This window comes from Strongylocentrotus purpuratus, unplaced genomic scaffold (genome assembly GCF_000002235.5).
Source record: "Strongylocentrotus purpuratus isolate Spur 01 unplaced genomic scaffold, Spur_5.0 spur5_scaffold_3, whole genome shotgun sequence".
NCBI lineage: Eukaryota > Metazoa > Echinodermata > Echinoidea > Camarodonta > Strongylocentrotidae > Strongylocentrotus > Strongylocentrotus purpuratus.
In genome coordinates, this window is record NW_022145609.1 from 31,853,895 (window position 1) to 31,875,429 (window position 21,535).

The following is a 21,535-nucleotide window of genomic DNA, read 5'->3' on the forward strand; positions in this document are numbered from 1 at the left end:
AAAAGGTTGATCATCTAGCATCTAGCATCTGCAAGGTTCTGGAATCATCAAAATGATAAGAAATTTGGCCCATTCTTCGTAAAGTTACAAGCACTATACACAGAAAGATGTATATGGGACTACCCTATATCTCTCACAGACCATGAGAGAAACAAATTTACCAAATATATGAATTAGTAGGCGGTTTCCCGGCAATTTTGTTATCATCATGTATTAGTCAAAACATATTCTTTCACATGATTGGTAATGAGAGCTTCCATTTCATTTTTTGAAATTGGGGAGTTTCCAATACTGGTCTTTACCTTTAATGGTCTGCACCGTCAAACAGCGACCCAACCATCTAAATCGTTATTTCATGTTTCCGCAAAAGCTCAACGTTGTGATGAAGATGAAGTTCAAACAAATAAACATTTGAAACAATGACATTCATGATATCGTCCAAGCATGAAATGGGAATTCCATATTCTTTTGAAAACATCATTTGAAAATGGTGAGCTCTGCTGATGACTGGGAAGGTCAATTAATTCTCAATGATGCGTCATTCGTTTCCTCTGCATGATAAAGCAAGGATTTCTTTTAAGAAAAATATATCTTTTTCGTCATTACTTAGTGATATTGATTGTATGTTACGTCAAATGGAAGATAAAGTTTTACTTTGTTTTATCTCCTTAAATTTCTCTCTCTCAAAAAAAAACACACAAAAAAAAAAAAAACAAAAAGAAAAAATAGAGAGAAAGAGAATTTTTTTTGAATAAAATGCATGGCAGGACCCTAGGATGGTTGTCTGGTGGTAGTTGCCCTAGATGATGGTTATCGAAGGGGATAGTTGTTTGGGGGCAGTTGTCCGGGGGTAGTCGTCCTAGAGGGTGGTTGCCCTATGGGGTGATTGTCCTAGGGGTAGTTGTTCTAGGGGGTAGTAATTGACTGGGGTGATAATCCGGGGGTTGATGTCCAGGGGGTAGGTGTTCACCGTGTCCTAGAACCCTAGAACCGTACGGGCCCCGGGGTCCGGGGGTAATAAAGGGCGCTTGTTCAGAAACAGCATCGCATTGTCTTTCTGTTTTCGGAGTGTATAGCCTATGTGTATTATGATCCCGAAAGCTCCATTACTCATACAAATACAATTTATTCAATACTAATATTAACTGTATGATGGCGCAATGGCTCATTCAGTGGTATAGAGCAGTGGTCTCGTTATGTCTTATGCTCGTTCCACACGAGGCGTCAGCCTGAAACGGCTCAGAATCGTAGTGACGTCAGACCCGTCGTGCGATTGTCGACGACTAGTGAAGCCGATTAAAATTTTCTTCTGACTAAAAGAGTTCAGGGCACTAAAATGTCCGGTTGTTATTATTCTTATCAGTATCTAGGAGCTAAATCATGATGAAGTTTGTTTTGATTTTCTAGTACAATATTGCCATTTCTTCAAAAACCTGATCGCAGGACGATATAGTACATTTGCGATGGGCTTAAAACAAACTCTATCAATACTGAACACCTGTACAATAATAGTGTTTGCAAGTACTAGTATAATAGTATATCACTGGGGTCTTATAAAAAGGTTGAATATTGAATTAAATATTCGTTATTAATAAACTAAAATAAGAAGGCAGTCAAGTTCATCCTTTACTAAAGAATAACATACGTTATTGGAAGGGGTATCCTTACATCGAAAGTGCATTGACAGGGTTAATTGTTTTTGTGACGTCATGCTAATCAATTATGATTTTTTTTTTCTTCTTCGTATCGACCATCAGCACAAACCTTTTTTTTCTGACCGAGTTTGACATCCCGGTCCCTCAGAGCCAGAGGAGAAAAGCAAGCGACTTGTTATATGAAAGAAATAGCCTGAATACAGAATTCTTCTGCCGGTTCGCGACTTTGCGTTTTACACCCTGGCCTGGACATTTTCCCGGTAAATAGCAATGAAACTGCTTGAATGAGTCTAGTCTACGCTCCTCGATCGGGCGCGCCAGTTCCAAATCGAATCGTACATGCACAGACGTACGTCGATGCAGCATTTATACACACCGTACGCAGCTGCAATACTGAAGATATAGGATTTCAAGTTCAGAACAACAAGTTAAGAAGCTTGCTGCACGATGGAATTCATCGAGGATGATGACGGAGTGGCAATGCAGACGCCTTTGCGAGGGAGAGGGGTCAAGAGAATTAGAGAAATTAGGTCTTAGAAACAAATGACATGAATTTAAAAAATGAAAGACGTGATCCCACAATAATAGAAAATGGTACGAGTGCAATATTTAAATCACAGTTTATGTATTACATTACCATTACACATAATTATGTCGAGTGTAGTCTGTGTATGTGTCGATATGTGTACACGTGTGTTAGGGGGGGTCCGAATCAGCAAATGGTTTGAAAGTAGGCTACACGTCAAAAATTGAAACCCTGAAGAAGGCGGAATTAAACCACAAAAACCATAATATTATTTGGTTTCTCTCTTTCCTTACTTTGATTAATTCCTTCTCTAATTTTTCTCTTTCTTTCAAGTTAGTTTTTGTTTTCTCTCTCTGCTTATGACATTCTTTGTTTCCTCTCTGTTCTTTAATTATTTATTGTTTTTCTCTATTTCCTTCTGTTGTTATTCGTTGTTTTTCTCTCACTCGTACGTCTCGATACAAAAGTACATGTACCGCGTACCGCGACACTGGACATATAGGACGTACGTTGAGCATTGCAGAAGAGCTACGTGCGCGCGCAATATCTTGTCATGGATAGACTCTTCCCAGTCGGTTCCTTGAAATTTATTGGGAAAAGGTCCAGGCCAGGGTGTAAAACGCAAAGTCGCTGCCGGTTCATACTTTTTGATTTTGTATATATACTTAATATGTCTTTGTACGTTATAGAAATTCAACATGATCATCACTATTTTCTTCTTCTTCTTCTTCCTCTTCTTCTTCTTCTTCTTCTTCTTCTTCCTCCTCCTCCTCCTCCTCCTCCTCCCTCCTCCTCCCCTCCTCCCCTCCTCCTCCCTCCCCTCCTCCTCCCTCCCTCCCTCCTCCCCCTCCTCCTCTCTCCCTTTCCCCTCCTCCTCCTCCCCCTCCTCCTCCTCCTCCTCCTCCCCTCCTCCTCCTCCTCCCCTCCTCCTCCTCCTCCTCCTCCTCCCCTCCTCCCCTCCTCCTCCTCCTCCCCTCCTCCTCCCTCCTCCTCCCTCCCCCTCCTCCTCCTCCTCCCTCCCCTCCTCCTCCCTCCCCTCCTCCTCCCCCCCCCTCCTCCTCCCCTCCTCCCCCTCCTCCTCCTCCCCTCCTCCTCCTCCTCCTCCTCCTCCCCTCCTCCTCCTCCTCCCCTCCTCCTCCTCCTCCTCCCCTCCTCCTCCTCTCCCCTCCTCCTCCCTCCTCCTCCTCCTCCCTCCCCCTCCTCCTCCTCCCTCCCCTCCTCCTCCCTCCCCTCCTCCTCCCTCCCCTCCTCCTCCTCCTCCTCCTCCCCTCCTCCTCCACTAATACCCTCCTCCTCCTCCCCTCCTCCTCCTCCCCCTCCTTCTCCTCCACCTAGCTCCTCTTCCTCCTCCTCCCCTCCCCCTCCTCCTCCTCCTCCCTCCCCTCCTCCTCCCTCCCCCTCCTCCTCCTCCCCTCCTCCTCCTCCTCATCCCCTCCTCCCCTCCTCCTCCTCCTCCTCCTCCTCCTCTTTTTCTACTTCTCCTTCTTCTTTTTCTCATTATACTTATTATCATGTCTACCATCAGTTTAATGTTGTTATTATTATTATCATCTTTATTATCTTTATAATTTTTTTTCTTCTCATATCTGTCAGGCTGGAAATATTATTATTTGATTATTAATTTTTGTACATGTATGTCGGGGACCCCACTGGAAATAAGCTCTCGAGCTTTCGTGGGTTATCCTGCTCAAGCTGACTTAATTTTGATCTGTTATTCTTGTATATTGTTGGATGTTGGAAGCTTGGCGAATAAAAATCAATCAATCAATCAATCAACCCCAGCTATTTTGTTCAAAGTTGTCTGTCTCCCTCTTGTGTTTTATGTTCTGAAATACGTAACGTGATTTTGCTTGCATGTGTTATTGATCTTTGCAAACATCCCAGTGAGCCTTGCACAGCAGCCGGATTGTCAGTGCCGAAATAGAGAGCTGAGAATCAACCCAAATAGTCGATTTTACGTTTCAAAGCAAGTTACTTTGTAAATCCATCATCATGTCGACCAAACGCCAGAGAACAGGTGAAAATGATGAAAAGAACGGCACCTATCCCGATCCGCCTTTCACCCCGTTTCCTCACTTCGGTACCGATGCTATCCACGCTGGCCAGGACCCCGAGCAGTGGGCATCGAACGCCGTCGTGCCGCTCATCTCACTCTCGACCACCTTCAAACAAGAATCGCCCGGTGTTATGCCAGGAGTAAGCTAAGACCACTTTTCAAAATTTTCTCTCTACCATCAATTTGAAATGAATTTGAATGCTTTAGCCTTTAAAGGTACACCGTATATCCAGGTCTCAAGACCAATGTCTGTTGAAAGTTCAATCTTAAACTAAAGTAAAAAACCTGATTCATGAAAATGTTGGAAATTTGGCAATTCAGGATTTTTGACCTGAGAAAGAATTTAGTAACTTCGAGGCTTGGTAATAAAATCGCGTAAATCAGACTTTCTCAACAGATATTACTCCTTTTTTTGCACAAAAACTGATCACTTAGCCTTTGGCGGATTCACAAAAATGAAAATGTGTCGGTGTGTGCGGGAATAAATCATTTGCTTTTGCCTTTGCCTTTGGATTTAACAAAAACTTTGCATAAATTTCCACTAGAGGTCTAGATGAGTAGATCTAAGCTGTAGCAGCATAAATGGTTGTCCTTTATAATATTGTCTAACATAAGTCTTAAAAGACTCATGAAATATTTGCATGTAAACTTCATTAAATTGCTTTTTTCATTCAAGTGACTGGACAAACAACTTGTCCGAACACAACGTTTGGTTTTGGGTAGACTATACTACATAGTACATACAGTAGATCTACATGTACATGTAAATTAAACGATTTTCTTTTTCTTCAGAGCTTAAGTTGATTCATCAATTCTTCATAAGCTAGATACATGTAGATTGCAATTGCATGACTGGCAAACAACACAACTAGTTAAGGCCATGTAAAATTGATTTCATGTTGATCGTCCCCGCCCGCTTCCTTTTTGGGGGCCGCCTCCTATTTTTTGTTATTTGTTATTTTTTTTTTTTTTTTTTTTTTTTTTTTTTTTGAAAGAAAAAAACATGAAAAACACTGCTAAAATGGCTCTATTTCTGATTTAAAAAAAAAAAAATTGTCGGCGGCCATCTTGAAAAAAAATAGCCTCGACTGTCAGGGAAAATGTACCGAGCGGCCATTTTGAGCGGCCATTTTGAAATATCAAATATCAAATAACATGGTACACCCTCCTCCTCTTTTTCAAAAAATCCGGACGATCAACATGTAATCAATTTTACATGGCCTAATTGAGAGAGATAGTTATGTTAGCAGAAATTGCTTCAGATTTGCCTCACCTACCATCCCAGTATAGCTTCCTGAGTGAGCTGCCAAAAGGATTACCCAACCAAGTACCAAGTCATTTTACGGAGCTACAATTACAAATAGTTCCGTCCGATAGAAAAGTATTGTACATGTAAATAGTATTTAACCTGTGACTGCATCCTAATGGCTACATAAATAAATGTATATACCGGTACATGTATATGCAGCTGTTACAACTGTCTCAATATGCTAGGGCAAATATTGGTTGGATGACATACAGAGCAAATGCTAATGTGTCAATTTTGTTATGTGTTCAGACACACAAATCTTAACGTTAAAACAAAAGAACCAAGTAGAGAATTCAATCAGTTTTTATGAGGAAAAAAAAGCTCCCATGAACAGTTAAAACTAGTTGGCTTGCTGCGAAAGAGAGAGAGAGAGAGAGAGAGAGAGAGAGAGGGATGGAGAGAAAGTGAGGACAAAACAAAACTTGATACAGTGAACTGAATTTGTACATTGTAAATGGTTAATGGTTAACTCCATATGAATCAAGTAAACGGTCCTAACATGATAAAGTCAAAGTTGTCAGTGGAGTCTGGACAGTGATATTTTCATCAGAATGTGTCTTACATGTACCTGTACATGTATATAAGGCAGCCTTGCCAAATAAATAAATAATCATATTTCATGAACATTCAACAGAAAGTTTACACAGATACCATTATTCTAGGGTTACTTACATTCTGGTTTATAATATTCATGTACAAACAGGAACTGGTTCCATTTTAGAAATATAATTTGTGCAAGTCATGATGACCTGCATGTGTAAGGTTTTATCAGCTACTCTAAAGACAAAGTATGCACATTTCTGTGCAGGGCAAATTTAACTTCCCGTACAGTTCTACTACATACAAAATCTACAATGTACACATGAAGCTAGACCTAAATGACAGAAGTGTAAAATAAGAAAGTCATTTCTTCTATTTCCCCTCTATTTACATGTGTAGGTCCATTCTCAAACCATGTACATACATGTAGCCATACATGTACACACTTGACTCGGACTGAATGATCTTCGTCCACTTCACTATAAATAAAATCACATTACTTTAATAGACAAGAGAGTAACTACAAGAGAGCCAATAACACAATCATTCTGCAGCAACAATGTTAGTTAGATTTTGGTGTGCAACAAATACCAAGAGACCAGTTTGGCAATATTTTTCTAATGAAATCCTAGACCTTTCAAAATATATGTACATGGAAACCAAATTTTGTTTTGCAGTGGCCTGTACAGTTGGGTTGTACATTGTCTTGTGTGATGCAATCAGATTATTGCCTGGGCTCATAGCATTGGGGGTCAATAGGAGGTGTCTCCCCATGACTGCTCTGCTATTGGCTGGCTCTTATCTCTTTACAATGGGAGCAAGCTCAACATGAAGTTTGGTTTCTTGTTTCAACTTGGCTTGAACTGGCCTTGTTGTAAATGTAAAGTAGTATCAAAGTGACTATTCATTGGCATTCCAAAAAATGTTTGCTTTGTACATTTAGGGTTTCATTCTGACAAGGTATTTGCAACAATGCATGCTTTAAATTGCCTGTTTTTTGTAATTGTAAAGGGTTATTAAAAGTTTATATCAAAATGCAATCAGAGTTTGTTTCCCCTTTGTATAAACCAGTAATATATAAATAACATGACCTGTGAGTAGACTCATCAGCACATGCATAACATTTACTGTAGTCACATTGAAGTCAACTCCAAATATTTCTGTTTCATATTTAAATCTTTGTCCTGATACAATCATTTTATCATTCCAATCCTCTAAATCGTTTTCCATATGAATATCACATGTACATTGTTTTATTGGGATACTTATACAAGATCTCCTAATGATATAGGTCGATCTCCCTGAAAGGCTAAAGTTCACTGCACTTTTGGTTGGACACGCACTAGCTGCTGTGCTTGCCAAACAGGATCAGGGTCCTGTTTCATTCAACTTGTTGTAACCGATAACAAATGCTTAACTTCTATGACAAATATGCTCTCAGCCAATCAAATGCCATGATCTCAGTAGCTTATAACAGTTATTGTAACTTGTTTTTGATACAAAGTTTTATCAAACAGGGCCCGGATGTGAATCTGGTGTGTGTCACTGTATTACATGGTAATCACCTGTTGTATTGTACACTTTCATTAATTTCTTGTACATACTGTACATGTTGGTCTCATAAACATTTGGTTTACATCCATTGTGCATTGTTCATTAAAAAGTCACCTTGAAACTAAGCCCATTGTTCTGCTCTGAAAATAGAATTCAAAACGATGAGAAAGCTCTCACTGTGTCCACACTACCTAAATTCATTGTTTAGTTTTGTTGTCTGAACGTTCTATAAAGAAACGTAAATGAAACGCATTTTTGTGCGTCATTTTTTAACAAAAAAAATGATATTTAAGAATAAGTGTCCTGTTTTAGTCTGAATGTTGTATTGTACAAACATTATATTACCGGCTACAGGTCCCATACTATCTGACAATGGTCAGGAATATTAGCCACTCTTTTGGGGTTTGCAGGAACAGTCGAGAACAACACAAAACACACGCACAAAAAACAAAGGAGAAATTGAAATAACCCCCCCCAAAAAAAAAAAAAAAAAAAAAAAATCAATTCTAAAAGAAATCTGGTTGAAAAAAAACCTCCAAATAAAAACAAAATATGGATGGTATTGTAAAAAAAGAAAATATATCCATAAATAAGCTCCTGACAATGACAACAAAAAGTTCATTTAATCTGAGAGGAAATATGTGGCCACTGGCCAGTACTGAAGTTGAATTTTGCTCATATTTTTCTTTATTTTTCAAGAAGCATACAACTTTTTTTGACAAAAGATTCAAAAACTTTCTTCTGTTGTCTATGGAGAACCCTTATTTTCATGTTGTGAAATTTAACTAGAACTTTCTTGACAGGAAACGTATCTTAATTTTCAGTTCTTGCTAGATTTTTTATTGCAAAAAAATGTGTAGTGATGCAAAAAAATGATGCAATCGTTTCCTGGCAGGAAACTGTCACTAACCATATGCATTTAAATCATATGTGAAATTATCTGGTTTTACCATGCATGTACAATGTATATGTATGGGTGTTGCCTATACATGTATGTAGTATACTAATTTTACCATTATTACAACTTCAGAATACATACCTGTACAAAGCCAGTCTGGCAGATGATATTAAAGACCTTATCCCAATGAAAATACAGTTATAGCAATGGCAAGCTGAATGAATGTGGAATACAAATTATTTAAAGAAATGAAACATAATTTCCCTTTCAGTACTTTCAGCACAAAAGCAAATTAAAACCACATTTACCGCACCCCTCTAAATAACGGGTCAACAGTGGTCAAATTTGCCGCATTTACGGTGTTTGACTGTGACAACATATGGGACCTGATCTGCTCGCCTATATAGCTGAGGCGATGAGCCATGGTTGAGTAATGCAAAGTCATTGTGAATATGCGTACTCCACATGAGATGATGTCAATATTTAGGGTTTAGGTCGACAATTTCTGCTTTCCAAAGCTTTTCAAAGCTCTCTCCTCTGATAGACACTAACATAGCATACCGGTACATGTAATTAATGTATTATTGTAATCCATGGCTTATAATATAAGCTTCCCATTAATATTCATCCATATCATTTTTCACTTCCGACAGGGTCTTTTACCTTTCCAGTTCACCTTACTGTGTGGACTGAATTATTTACAAGTGACAAGCCCCACCTTTTTGTTTGCACTAGATCTTGAGATCTACACAACAAACAATGATTTTGCATTATGAGGGTCAGCTACTTTTATCGCAGATGTCCTGTGTACCATACATGTATACAGTACTATGTAGGCCTCATGTTTACCGGCACAGCTATTTAACTTTTTTAGTAGGTTTGCAAGATTGCAAGTCATTTCAGGTGAACTACCTGTCTGTCTTTTTATCAATAAAAGCTATAAGTATTCAACAAACAAAGATAAACAAAACAGGATGTGCACTGTGCAAAGTGTATGGATGAAGATTACAAACATTTTCAGAGACTGTGCAACATACTGGGATAACATATAAAATTGTAACATATTAAAGAAATGAAATTCAATAATGGTTTATCAATGCGATCAAAATACGTTTGAATGAATCATTATACATGAACAGCAGCAGAAGCTGGATCACTCATGTATACATGTTTTGTTGTTGGCATAATACATAACATTTTAACAAGATAAGGGCATGTTATTAAAACAAGCAGACAGTGTACTTATAACATTGATAAATATGTCATTAGAAAGTTGATAAACATGCCATGCCAGACTGTAGATGCTGGTGTAAAAATGTACACGTGTACGTCCGGACTGTGCATAAATGACAGTGGACAGTCTCTTGTTTGCAGGTAGATATCAAGGTTTACTCAACAAACAAATGGTTAGCCAAGGTTGTTTAGCCAGTTTGTAACGCCCCTATCAGGGAAGGGGAGCTAGAATAATAAAATGAAGAGAAGAAAACAGTTACTTGTGGTGTAATTGGTGTCAGCATGTAGAATGACTTTTATTACTCTTAATACCATCGCAATAAGCAAGAATAATCATGAATAAGAGTAATCAAATATCAACGGCGATCATGAACACATGTTCATGCTTCAGTTTTATACATTAAAACTATATCACATCGATCTGCAATAGCCAGATCTTCTCTCATAACAAAACCTAATCTAACTTCTAACTAAGTATATAAACAGCTTACAATAATACAGTTTTAGTTAATTCTAACTAAACTTTCGTGGCTTAAATACCACAGGTAAAATATAAGGTTGAATTCCATTTCTAACAAATTCAATTAATAGTTAACTTAGTATCCCATCTTTGAATACACGTGTTGCAATTCTGGTAACTATATGATGCACTCATATATCTGTTCATCTATTAAAGGTTTAGCATAGAATATATTCTACTATATATAATCCTTTCGTTTTAAGAACCAAGCAATTCCAAATTACTGGTGCATCCGCAACATAATAAGTCAAGGTAAAACTATACATTCTACAAATATACAACTACATGTATAACAGTTTTACGTTGTCTCAAAACCCACAAGGACAATTAAATACATGTAATGATTGTATAAATCATCTGAAAATAAACTTAAGATTTAATAAACGAATATATGCATGAGCTTTAGAGAAACTGATTTCTACCAAACTGGTGAGATAAAGCATCTTGCCGAAACTTCTGCTGGGTTTGCCTAATTCTCAATTATTCTACAATTCAGACCACTGAAGTTGCCTTCTCTAACATAACTAATAAATTACTAAGCTCGTTGCTCTATTGTAGTATCATGGTTACAAAATACACATGTACAATATAATAATATATAATCAAACTCATTAAATGTGTGCTTCGATTATTAATCAATCAATAACTGCACTATTCTATAATATAACAAACTACATCTTTTAAATGGGTCTGCGCCTAATTAGACTACTATCGCTGGTGGAGGAGAGAAACTCTATTTACCAAACTGTTTAGATGTAGCTTATCAGAGAGGCGACTAAATCCCTCTCTTAGAACAAAGGTCCTATTCACATCTAATCTATACACAACTTGGGTACCATGTTTACACTTCACGACAGTAAGTCTATGCAAGTGGCTACAATATACAGGCTTGCATATATGTTAACACACTAGCTGTGAGATGGGTATATATATCCACATACACTACCATTTCATGAGACGTTCATTCACATCATACAAATCATCCTATTCTTCTACTGATTCTATACCTTCTAACGCATGATAATAAAACATTGAAATAGTACACACTTATGTACTTGCAAAACTCATTAATTCATTATACTGTTTAGTAACAATATCCTGGCGATATATATATATATCTGAACACAAAAGTACATCAGCATTAGCGTACTCGCTAAACTAAGTTTAGTGCACCATCACAGTCACAAAGCTATCTTCATATTTCATCCCTAAAAGTCCATATATTCCTGATATGGAATATATTAATATTAAGAGGGTGATACATGACATTAATGATAACAATTACATATACAGTTAATAATAAGATATAAAATATAAATGAGAATAAGCTTACCTAGAATAATAAAATGAAGAGAAGAAAACAGTTACTTGTGGTGTAATTGGTGTCAGCATGTAGAATGACACATGGCATCACCAGCACTCTGTTCCTTTGTTTCTCCTCATCAATTAAGATGTCTAGGACTCTTCCATTCTCCAAAAGGGGGGGGGGGGGTATTTCTTAAGAGATGCCACTTTTGGCCAACTATATATTCTATTATAAGTCACTGATTTAGGAGTGAATTATAATTAACACAAATTTTAAAGGGGGGCATAATTTATCCAAAACAATCAAATCTGTCGGGCCTGATCACACTCTTCCCCACCAGAAAAGATGTCGTCCTCGACAGATAAACAATAAGTAAATATATATATACATACATACATGTAACATAAAAATCAGTCAACTTGGACTGGACCATAACAAAATCCTCAATACTGCATATATACACTTCATATGATCAGCCCTATCCATAGTATCTGTATAACAATTATTATGAAAACTGCAGCATCAATGGTGTGCACACCTTTAATGTCAACTCTCAAGTCCATTTAGATGACTTTAATTTGTAATAACATCTACAATATCAATATTTGACAAAGGGATAGACTCTTGGCATTTCCTATGAGTGATTGTCCGTCTTTGGATACTGGTGAAACATTTACTGCATTAACTCAAATCAGTGAGCATGACTATGCATCTTGGAGTGCCTGTACTCTCATCATCACCAGTTTCCCTGTTACACAGCGCTGTGAGGTTTTTTCGACTATCACTCCAACATTTGAAATCTATACCAAGAGTTCTCAAGAATTTGATCTTAAACAAAGCTATATATTAAAGTACAAGTTATGGTTCATTTTCTCGAAATTAATTATAAAATTTACAATCCTGCGAAATTAATTTTGGGGTAAAACCTGTTGTCCGGCGTTGAATGGTGGCCACGCTCGACGTTCATCATTAGTTGCTGGCCACATTCGGTATCCGGAATTGTCAGTTGGCTGCCACTGATATCCAGCTTGTCTTGCTGGGTATTGCGGTCCCATCACGAACGGCCATGGATTTGTCTGAGGAACATCTATCCTAGGACCTGCAGTTTGGGGTTGGAAAAATTGTTTATGGGGGTGAAATGGGATGTTAGGAGGGATATTTGGTGGGAATGACAGAGGAGGATAGAATGGAGGGGTATTTGGTGGGAATGACAGAGGAGGAGGATGGAATGAGTTAAATGAAGGTACTGATTGGGGATTAGAGTTGGTCGAAGCAGGATGACTTGTCGTAGGAGATGGGTGGGCTGGTATGATATTTCCATGGATTGGCTGGATGACTGGTTGTCCTAGTTGGTCGTACGTGAAACGAGAGGGTGGACGTCTGGCTCGCTGTGGTCGCATCTCAACATCGGCAGCCTCATTCGTACCATCCTGATTATGTAATTCCACCGTTGGTTCTGGTATATGGTGTTCTGTTTCATAAATATCAGGAGTGGGTGAGTCAGACGTGTTACTCACAAGATCTGGAATATGATGTGGGAGATCATCTTCTACCGGCGGCCTGAACTCTGAGTGCTGCGGATGATTTTCCTGCCGAGATATCGGTCTGTGCTGTACAGCTACAAATTCAAGTTCTTCATCACTCTCACTCAGATCCGGTTGGACAATGTCTCTTCTCGAGGTAGGGTTTCTACGCTGCTGGGTAGTCCTCTCTGACCGATGATTTCTATTAGGGGCTTCATCATTCTCGTCATGTCTGTCTCTGTGACTTTCGAGGAGATCGCAAGGAAGTAGCATATTTCGATGCAACACTCGATCTCTTCCTCTACCATTTCTAGGCTTCACCTTGTAGACAGGCATGTTTTCCCCTATTTGTTCAACCACTTGGTATACTTGGTCTTCCCAGTAGGCTTTCAGTTTTGATGGTCCTTCAACTCTCTGCATATTTCTGATGAGCACAGGATCTCCGGGAGAGAGTGTTGCAGACTTTGCCCTTTTGTCGTACTGCTGCTTCCTCCGGTCCGCAGTCTGACCCATATTCTTTGTGGCAATATCATAGGCCTGCTCCATCTGCTGTTTCCAGCGTGTGACATACTCGTCTCGAGTCCGGGTGGTTCTCTCTTGGTCTCGCTGCAGTCCGAATGCCAGGTCGATTGGAAGGCGTGGATGTCGACCAAACAGCAAGAAAAATGGAGAGTATCCTGTTGACTCGTTTCTTGTGCAATTGTAAGCATGCACCAGCTTGTCAACCGAAGCTCGCCAGTCACTTTTCTGTTCTTCCTCGAGTGTTCTTAACATTCCTAGCAAAGTGCGGTTGAATCTCTCCACTTGTCCATTTCCCTGCGGGTGGTAGGGTGTAGTGCGGGAATGAGTGATACCGGAATGTTCTTGAAGTCTTTTGAAGAGGTTGTTTTCAAATTCCCTTCCTTGGTCATGGTGTAACCTCTGGGGAAAACCGTACTTCAGACAGTAGTTGTTGAATATGATGTCTGCAGCCGTCCGTCCTTTCTTATTCTTTGTCGGGTAAGCCTGTGCGAACCGGGTGAAATGGTCGATGACAACAAGAATATATTCATATCCTCCCTTGCTGCGCTCTAGATGAACAAAATCGATGGACACCAGCTCAAAGGGTTGCGTTGTTGTGATCGAGACAAGAGGAGCTTTAACCACTCTTTGCGGTTTCTTCTGTTTTAGGCAGGCACACTGTTGAGTGATATATCGCGTCACGTCTCGCTCCATGTTTGGCCAGAAAAACCTCTCCCGGGTTAAGTGCACTACCTTGTCTGGACCCAGATGTCCCATGTCATTGTGAAGCTCTTTGTACACTCTGAGTTTGAACTTGGCCGGTAGTACGAGTTGGTGATAGATGGCAGTATTACGATGAAGGATTCCATCATCGCTTAACTCCAGCTTTTTCCACTCACGGAGGAGTTTCACTGCGTCCTTAGGGAGTTGCCTCCTTTCTTCTCTTGTGGGCTGCACATCATTGAGTAGTGCCTGTAGGACAGGAAATATGGCTGGGTCCTCTTCCTGAGCCTTTCTTATGTCGTCCCTACTCAGTTCCGCTAACATAGGTTGGTGAGTGCTTTCCATCTCGTCACCTACAGCGACACTCATTGCACTTATCCATGTAGAAGCATGTATCTGTTCTGCCTTCACACCCTGGTTGACAGCCTGGAACATAGGGGGAGAGATTTCCTCGGAGTACTCAGCCATGTTTTCGACATCGAGGGGCTCTCTTGACAATGTATCAGCATCTGCATTCGCTCGTCCTGGTCGATACTTTATGGTGAAGGTGAAGTCAGCGAGTTCTCCTACCCAACGTAAGCCTGTTGCATTTAGCCTGGCAGAAGAGAGGACGTAGGTGAGTGGGTTGTTGTCAGTGTAAACTGTAAATGGCGGGGAGTAATAGAGGAAGTCTCTGAATCTGTCGCAGATAGCCCACTTCAAGGCAAGAAACTCAAGTTTCCCTGAATGGAGATGATACTTCTTCTCTGCAGGTGTCAGAGTCCTCGATGCATATGCTATCACACGTAGTTTCCCCTCCTGATGTTGGTATAGTACCGCTCCCAAACCTTTGTTTGAAGCATCAGTGTGCAAGACAAATGTCTTTTCGAAGTCAGGGTATGCCATCACCGGGGCCTTGAGCAAGTTGTTGATCAAACCATTAAGTATGCTGTGGTGCTCTGTTGTCCATTCAATGGGATGACTTGAAGGAAGGACGTGATCCTTTTTCTTACCCTTGTTCGTCTTGGCTGGTTTGTAGTCTGGAGAGAGAGAAAGTAGGTTGTAAAGCGGTCCAGCTTTCTTAGAGAAATTGGGGATATATTTCCGGTAGTACCCAAGAAGTCCTAGGACCCGTCTCAACTCACCAATAGTCTTGGGGGTCTTTTCCCGAAGTAACTCTACTGCCTCTACGTCAGCTGGGTCTGATTTGTGGCCTTCCGCCGATACAATTCTACCCAGGTACTTGACCTCCTTCCGGAAGAAAAGACACTTGGATGGCTTCAGTTTGATCCCACTTTCCCTCAGTCTCTGTAGAACGCGTTTGAGATGCTTGACATGGTCTGTGAAGGTCGGACTATATACCAGCACATCGTCGAGGTAGACATGGCAGATATCACCAGTGAGGTTTTCCAAACATCCTTCCATACACCTTTGAAAGACAGCTGGGGCATTTGTAAGTCCAAAAGGGATGCGATTCCACTCGTACAATCCCCATGGGGTGATGAAGGCAGTCATGTGCTTACACTCCTCTGAAACAAACCCCTGGTGATAGGCCTTCCCTTGGTCAAGAGTAGAAAAATACTGGTTACCACCGAGGCTGTCGAGTACGTCTTGTATCCGTGGGATAGGCTGTCTGTCTGGAATCGTCTTTGCATTAAGTGCTCGGTAGTCTATACACAGTCTGAGTGTTCCATCTTTCTTTCTTACACATACCACTGGAGAAGAGTATGGGGACGATGACTTCCTTATCCACTGTTTCCTCAAGAGATCCTGAATATAATCCTTAACTTCACGAATGAGGGGTCGTGGGATGGACATGTAAGTCTTCTGTACTGGTACTTGATCGGAGAGATTAATTTTCATATGAAGGTCTTCTATCAATCCAATATCCTCATCTCCTGTGGAAAATGCCTTCTTTTCTCCCCCCAGCATTTCCAGTACTGTATCTCTCTGGGTGGAAGATAGATGGTCCAGCTTGAAGTGTGAGCGCCAGTCGTCCTTAGAAAGCTGGATAGACTCTACTTCGCCAACCGATACAGGTTCTTCCTGAAGATATGGTTTGACATCCGAAACAGACTCGATCGAAGCAATTACAGTTTGCTTAGGAAGAAATATTTTGCTCTTAGAACAGTTTATCACCGTCACATGGACACTGCTTGACTTGCCTTTTCCAATCTCCATAACAGTAGGTTGAATCTCCAGCACTTCGAGCAATGCAGGATCTAGGGCTGGTTCTAGCAGGGCAAGGCAACCTTTCAAACCATAAGCGTTTATCTTGCAGGTGATGATAGAAGTACCAGGAGGAATGCATCTTGTCTTCCTCCCTGATTTCACTGTTCTGGTGAATGTCACATCCGGCGTTGTTATTAGTTCAATGATAGCATTGATCGTGAGTTGGGTATGATTTGGGAGAATTCCAGCCATGACAGCACTAACATCCTTTGTCGACGTGTTGAGACCTGTTATGACTTCTGCAATGACATTGTAACCCAATATGATTTGGTTATCCTTTGAAGTCGTGACTAAGAAGGGGACCAGGAGTTTTGCTCTCCTTGGTTGATCTAAGCACACACTGAGCTCAACATATCCGAGGTAGGGTATAACTGTTTGATTGGCTGCTGTCAGGCGTAATGAGCCATCAGGAAATAGATCTGAAATCGGCTGTATCTTCTCTTGTGATAGGTGATTCTGCAACCATTCTTTGGACAAAACGGAAACTTGGGCTCCTGTATCCCATAGCGCTTCCACCTGTATATCCCCTATGCTGCACTTTATAATACACCTCTCACCAACCAATTTCGCTACCTTTATCCTATTCCCTGAAGCACAGAAAGCTCCTACTGTTCGTTGGGACGCTGTTGCCTTGGGTACTCCATGTCCCCTTGGTGCACCCTGTTGCCGTTTCCCTGGTTATTACATCCCCTAGCGAAATGCTCGCCACTGCCACACCGGAAGCAATGGGTACATCTGTCCCCTTTTCCAGCTTCTTGACAGCCAGGGCATCCGCGACGTCGACCGCGTTGAAATGAAGAAGGCTGTCGGGTTTGATGATTTTGTATTTCCGACTGTACAATGGAGCGTATAGCTGCTTGCATCTGATCCCAGTCTGGCATGTTGGGTTGGGATTTCTTGAGTTCGGACTTTCGTCCTTCTGGACCCTTTTCAGTTTTGTCTTGTTGCACAGACGCTTCATTAATAGAGCCGGTCTTTTGGGTTTTGCCTGTCAACTTCTGTCGACGTTCACTCTCATGGGCAACAGCCCTCGTGAGAACCTCCATGATCTCCTCATCGGTGATTCTGTCCTGATGTAAATGACCCTTTACTTCTTGCTGTATCGCCTCACTCTGGATCCCTGTCGAAATTGAATGAAGTGCCATCCGTTGAACTTGGCAGCTATCGTAGCTCACTGCTGAGCCGGCCTCCTTCGACGCAAAGATTATTTTCTGCTTGAGGTCTAGGGTCCGCAGGACAAAATCATGGACGGTCTCCCGCTGATGCTGAGCAGAGTTGGACAGCTCCTTGAACAGTGATGTTGCGTCTTTTTCTCGGTAATGCGATCTTAAAAGGCTCCGCAACATTGGAAGATCTAGATCTGGCCTCCCTTCCAGGTAGCTCCGAAGATGTAGTCCTGGGCTGACCGCTCTTATAACTCCTTCAACCACCTCTGCCTCTGAGAACCCTTTTCTAGACGCACTCTCTACCTGCCGTGCTAGACTGACAAAGGACAATTTGTCCTTCTGGCCAGGTTCTCCTATCTGTCCAATGATCTTAAAATCCTTCCTCCAGAGCATTCCGGGATTCCTATCATCAGGGGCAGTAGTGGACCGGGATTCCTTCTTTACGTGAACCCCTGTATCCTCCAGGCAGCCGTCGGCCTGCTCTGCCTGAATCTGCTTTACGGGGGCTCCCTTCTCGACCGCCAACACTCGTGCCACTCCCTCCCACTTAGCCTTTCCTCCATCTTCTTCCTCGGCGACTTCCTCACTGTGCAGAGTTCGTTTGATGAGACGCCGCAGTCCCGATACTCCCTTGGTCTGCGCCGTGACAACATCCTCATTGGACACTGTTAGAAGCGTTGCAGCTGCTTGAAGCTCTTCCTCAGTGCTTGCGGCTATCCTCCCAAGCACGTCGTCCTCGAGCCCTTCGAAGCCTGCCATATCTTCAGTTCTTGTCCCTGGTCTGCCCTAGAAGAGATCACCTAAGAGTTTGATGGAGACGGAGCTAGGTGGTGATGGTGGTGACTGATACTGGTCCCCTAGTTGTTTGTGGATGATGCATTGACATTGAGGTGACAGGCAGTTAATTCCTCATCTCCAAGCCAAACACCATCCGGGCAGTGCCTCCAGAAATGTAACGCCCCTATCAGGGAAGGGGAGCTAGAATAATAAAATGAAGAGAAGAAAACAGTTACTTGTGGTGTAATTGGTGTCAGCATGTAGAATGACTTTTATTACTCTTAATACCATCGCAATAAGCAAGAATAATCATGAATAAGAGTAATCAAATATCAACGGCGATCATGAACACATGTTCATGCTTCAGTTTTATACATTAAAACTATATCACATCGATCTGCAATAGCCAGATCTTCTCTCATAACAAAACCTAATCTAACTTCTAACTAAGTATATAAACAGCTTACAATAATACAGTTTTAGTTAATTCTAACTAAACTTTCGTGGCTTAAATACCACAGGTAAAATATAAGGTTGAATTCCATTTCTAACAAATTCAATTAATAGTTAACTTAGTATCCCATCTTTGAATACACGTGTTGCAATTCTGGTAACTATATGATGCACTCATATATCTGTTCATCTATTAAAGGTTTAGCATAGAATATATTCTACTATATATAATCCTTTCGTTTTAAGAACCAAGCAATTCCAAATTACTGGTGCATCCGCAACATAATAAGTCAAGGTAAAACTATACATTCTACAAATATACAACTACATGTATAACAGTTTTACGTTGTCTCAAAACCCACAAGGACAATTAAATACATGTAATGATTGTATAAATCATCTGAAAATAAACTTAAGATTTAATAAACGAATATATGCATGAGCTTTAGAGAAACTGATTTCTACCAAACTGGTGAGATAAAGCATCTTGCCGAAACTTCTGCTGGGTTTGCCTAATTCTCAATTATTCTACAATTCAGACCACTGAAGTTGCCTTCTCTAACATAACTAATAAATTACTAAGCTCGTTGCTCTATTGTAGTATCATGGTTACAAAATACACATGTACAATATAATAATATATAATCAAACTCATTAAATGTGTGCTTCGATTATTAATCAATCAATAACTGCACTATTCTATAATATAACAAACTACATCTTTTAAATGGGTCTGCGCCTAATTAGACTACTATCGCTGGTGGAGGAGAGAAACTCTATTTACCAAACTGTTTAGATGTAGCTTATCAGAGAGGCGACTAAATCCCTCTCTTAGAACAAAGGTCCTATTCACATCTAATCTATACACAACTTGGGTACCATGTTTACACTTCACGACAGTAAGTCTATGCAAGTGGCTACAATATACAGGCTTGCATATATGTTAACACACTAGCTGTGAGATGGGTATATATATCCACATACACTACCATTTCATGAGACGTTCATTCACATCATACAAATCATCCTATTCTTCTACTGATTCTATACCTTCTAACGCATGATAATAAAACATTGAAATAGTACACACTTATGTACTTGCAAAACTCATTAATTCATTATACTGTTTAGTAACAATATCCTGGCGATATATATATATATCTGAACACAAAAGTACATCAGCATTAGCGTACTCGCTAAACTAAGTTTAGTGCACCATCACAGTCACAAAGCTATCTTCATATTTCATCCCTAAAAGTCCATATATTCCTGATATGGAATATATTAATATTAAGAGGGTGATACATGACATTAATGATAACAATTACATATACAGTTAATAATAAGATATAAAATATAAATGAGAATAAGCTTACCTAGAATAATAAAATGAAGAGAAGAAAACAGTTACTTGTGGTGTAATTGGTGTCAGCATGTAGAATGACACATGGCATCACCAGCACTCTGTTCCTTTGTTTCTCCTCATCAATTAAGATGTCTAGGACTCTTCCATTCTCCAAAAGGGGGGGGGGGTATTTCTTAAGAGATGCCACTTTTGGCCAACTATATATTCTATTATAAGTCACTGATTTAGGAGTGAATTATAATTAACACAAATTTTAAAGGGGGGCATAATTTATCCAAAACAATCAAATCTGTCGGGCCTGATCACACTCTTCCCCACCAGAAAAGATGTCGTCCTCGACAGATAAACAATAAGTAAATATATATATACATACATACATGTAACATAAAAATCAGTCAACTTGGACTGGACCATAACAAAATCCTCAATACTGCATATATACACTTCATATGATCAGCCCTATCCATAGTATCTGTATAACAATTATTATGAAAACTGCAGCATCAATGGTGTGCACACCTTTAATGTCAACTCTCAAGTCCATTTAGATGACTTTAATTTGTAATAACATCTACAATATCAATATTTGACAAAGGGATAGACTCTTGGCATTTCCTATGAGTGATTGTCCGTCTTTGGATACTGGTGAAACATTTACTGCATTAACTCAAATCAGTGAGCATGACTATGCATCTTGGAGTGCCTGTACTCTCATCATCACCAGTTTCCCTGTTACACAGCGCTGTGAGGTTTTTTCGACTATCACTCCAACATTTGAAATCTATACCAAGAGTTCTCAAGAATTTGATCTTAAACAAAGCTATATATTAAAGTACAAGTTATGGTTCATTTTCTCGAAATTAATTATAAAATTTACAATCCTGCGAAATTAATTTTGGGGTAAAACCTGTTGTCCGGCGTTGAATGGTGGCCACGCTCGACGTTCATCATTAGTTGCTGGCCACATTCGGTATCCGGAATTGTCAGTTGGCTGCCACTGATATCCAGCTTGTCTTGCTGGGTATTGCGGTCCCATCACGAACGGCCATGGATTTGTCTGAGGAACATCTATCCTAGGACCTGCAGTTTGGGGTTGGAAAAATTGTTTATGGGGGTGAAATGGGATGTTAGGAGGGATATTTGGTGGGAATGACAGAGGAGGATAGAATGGAGGGGTATTTGGTGGGAATGACAGAGGAGGAGGATGGAATGAGTTAA

General features: G+C 40.3%; 1 protein-coding gene across 1 annotated transcript in view; it reads left to right on the forward strand.

The window, feature by feature from the left end:
- The first annotated feature begins 4,029 nt into the window (after positions 1-4,029).
- Positions 4,030-21,535, forward strand: part of LOC762952 (cystathionine gamma-lyase) — a 40,390-nt gene continuing 22,884 nt past the window's right edge. The window contains exon 1 of the mRNA XM_030995703.1: positions 4,030-4,377. Coding sequence (XP_030851563.1) covers positions 4,174-4,377 — 204 coding nt within the window. The 5' untranslated portion in view covers positions 4,030-4,173. The remainder of the gene's footprint in view (positions 4,378-21,535) is intronic.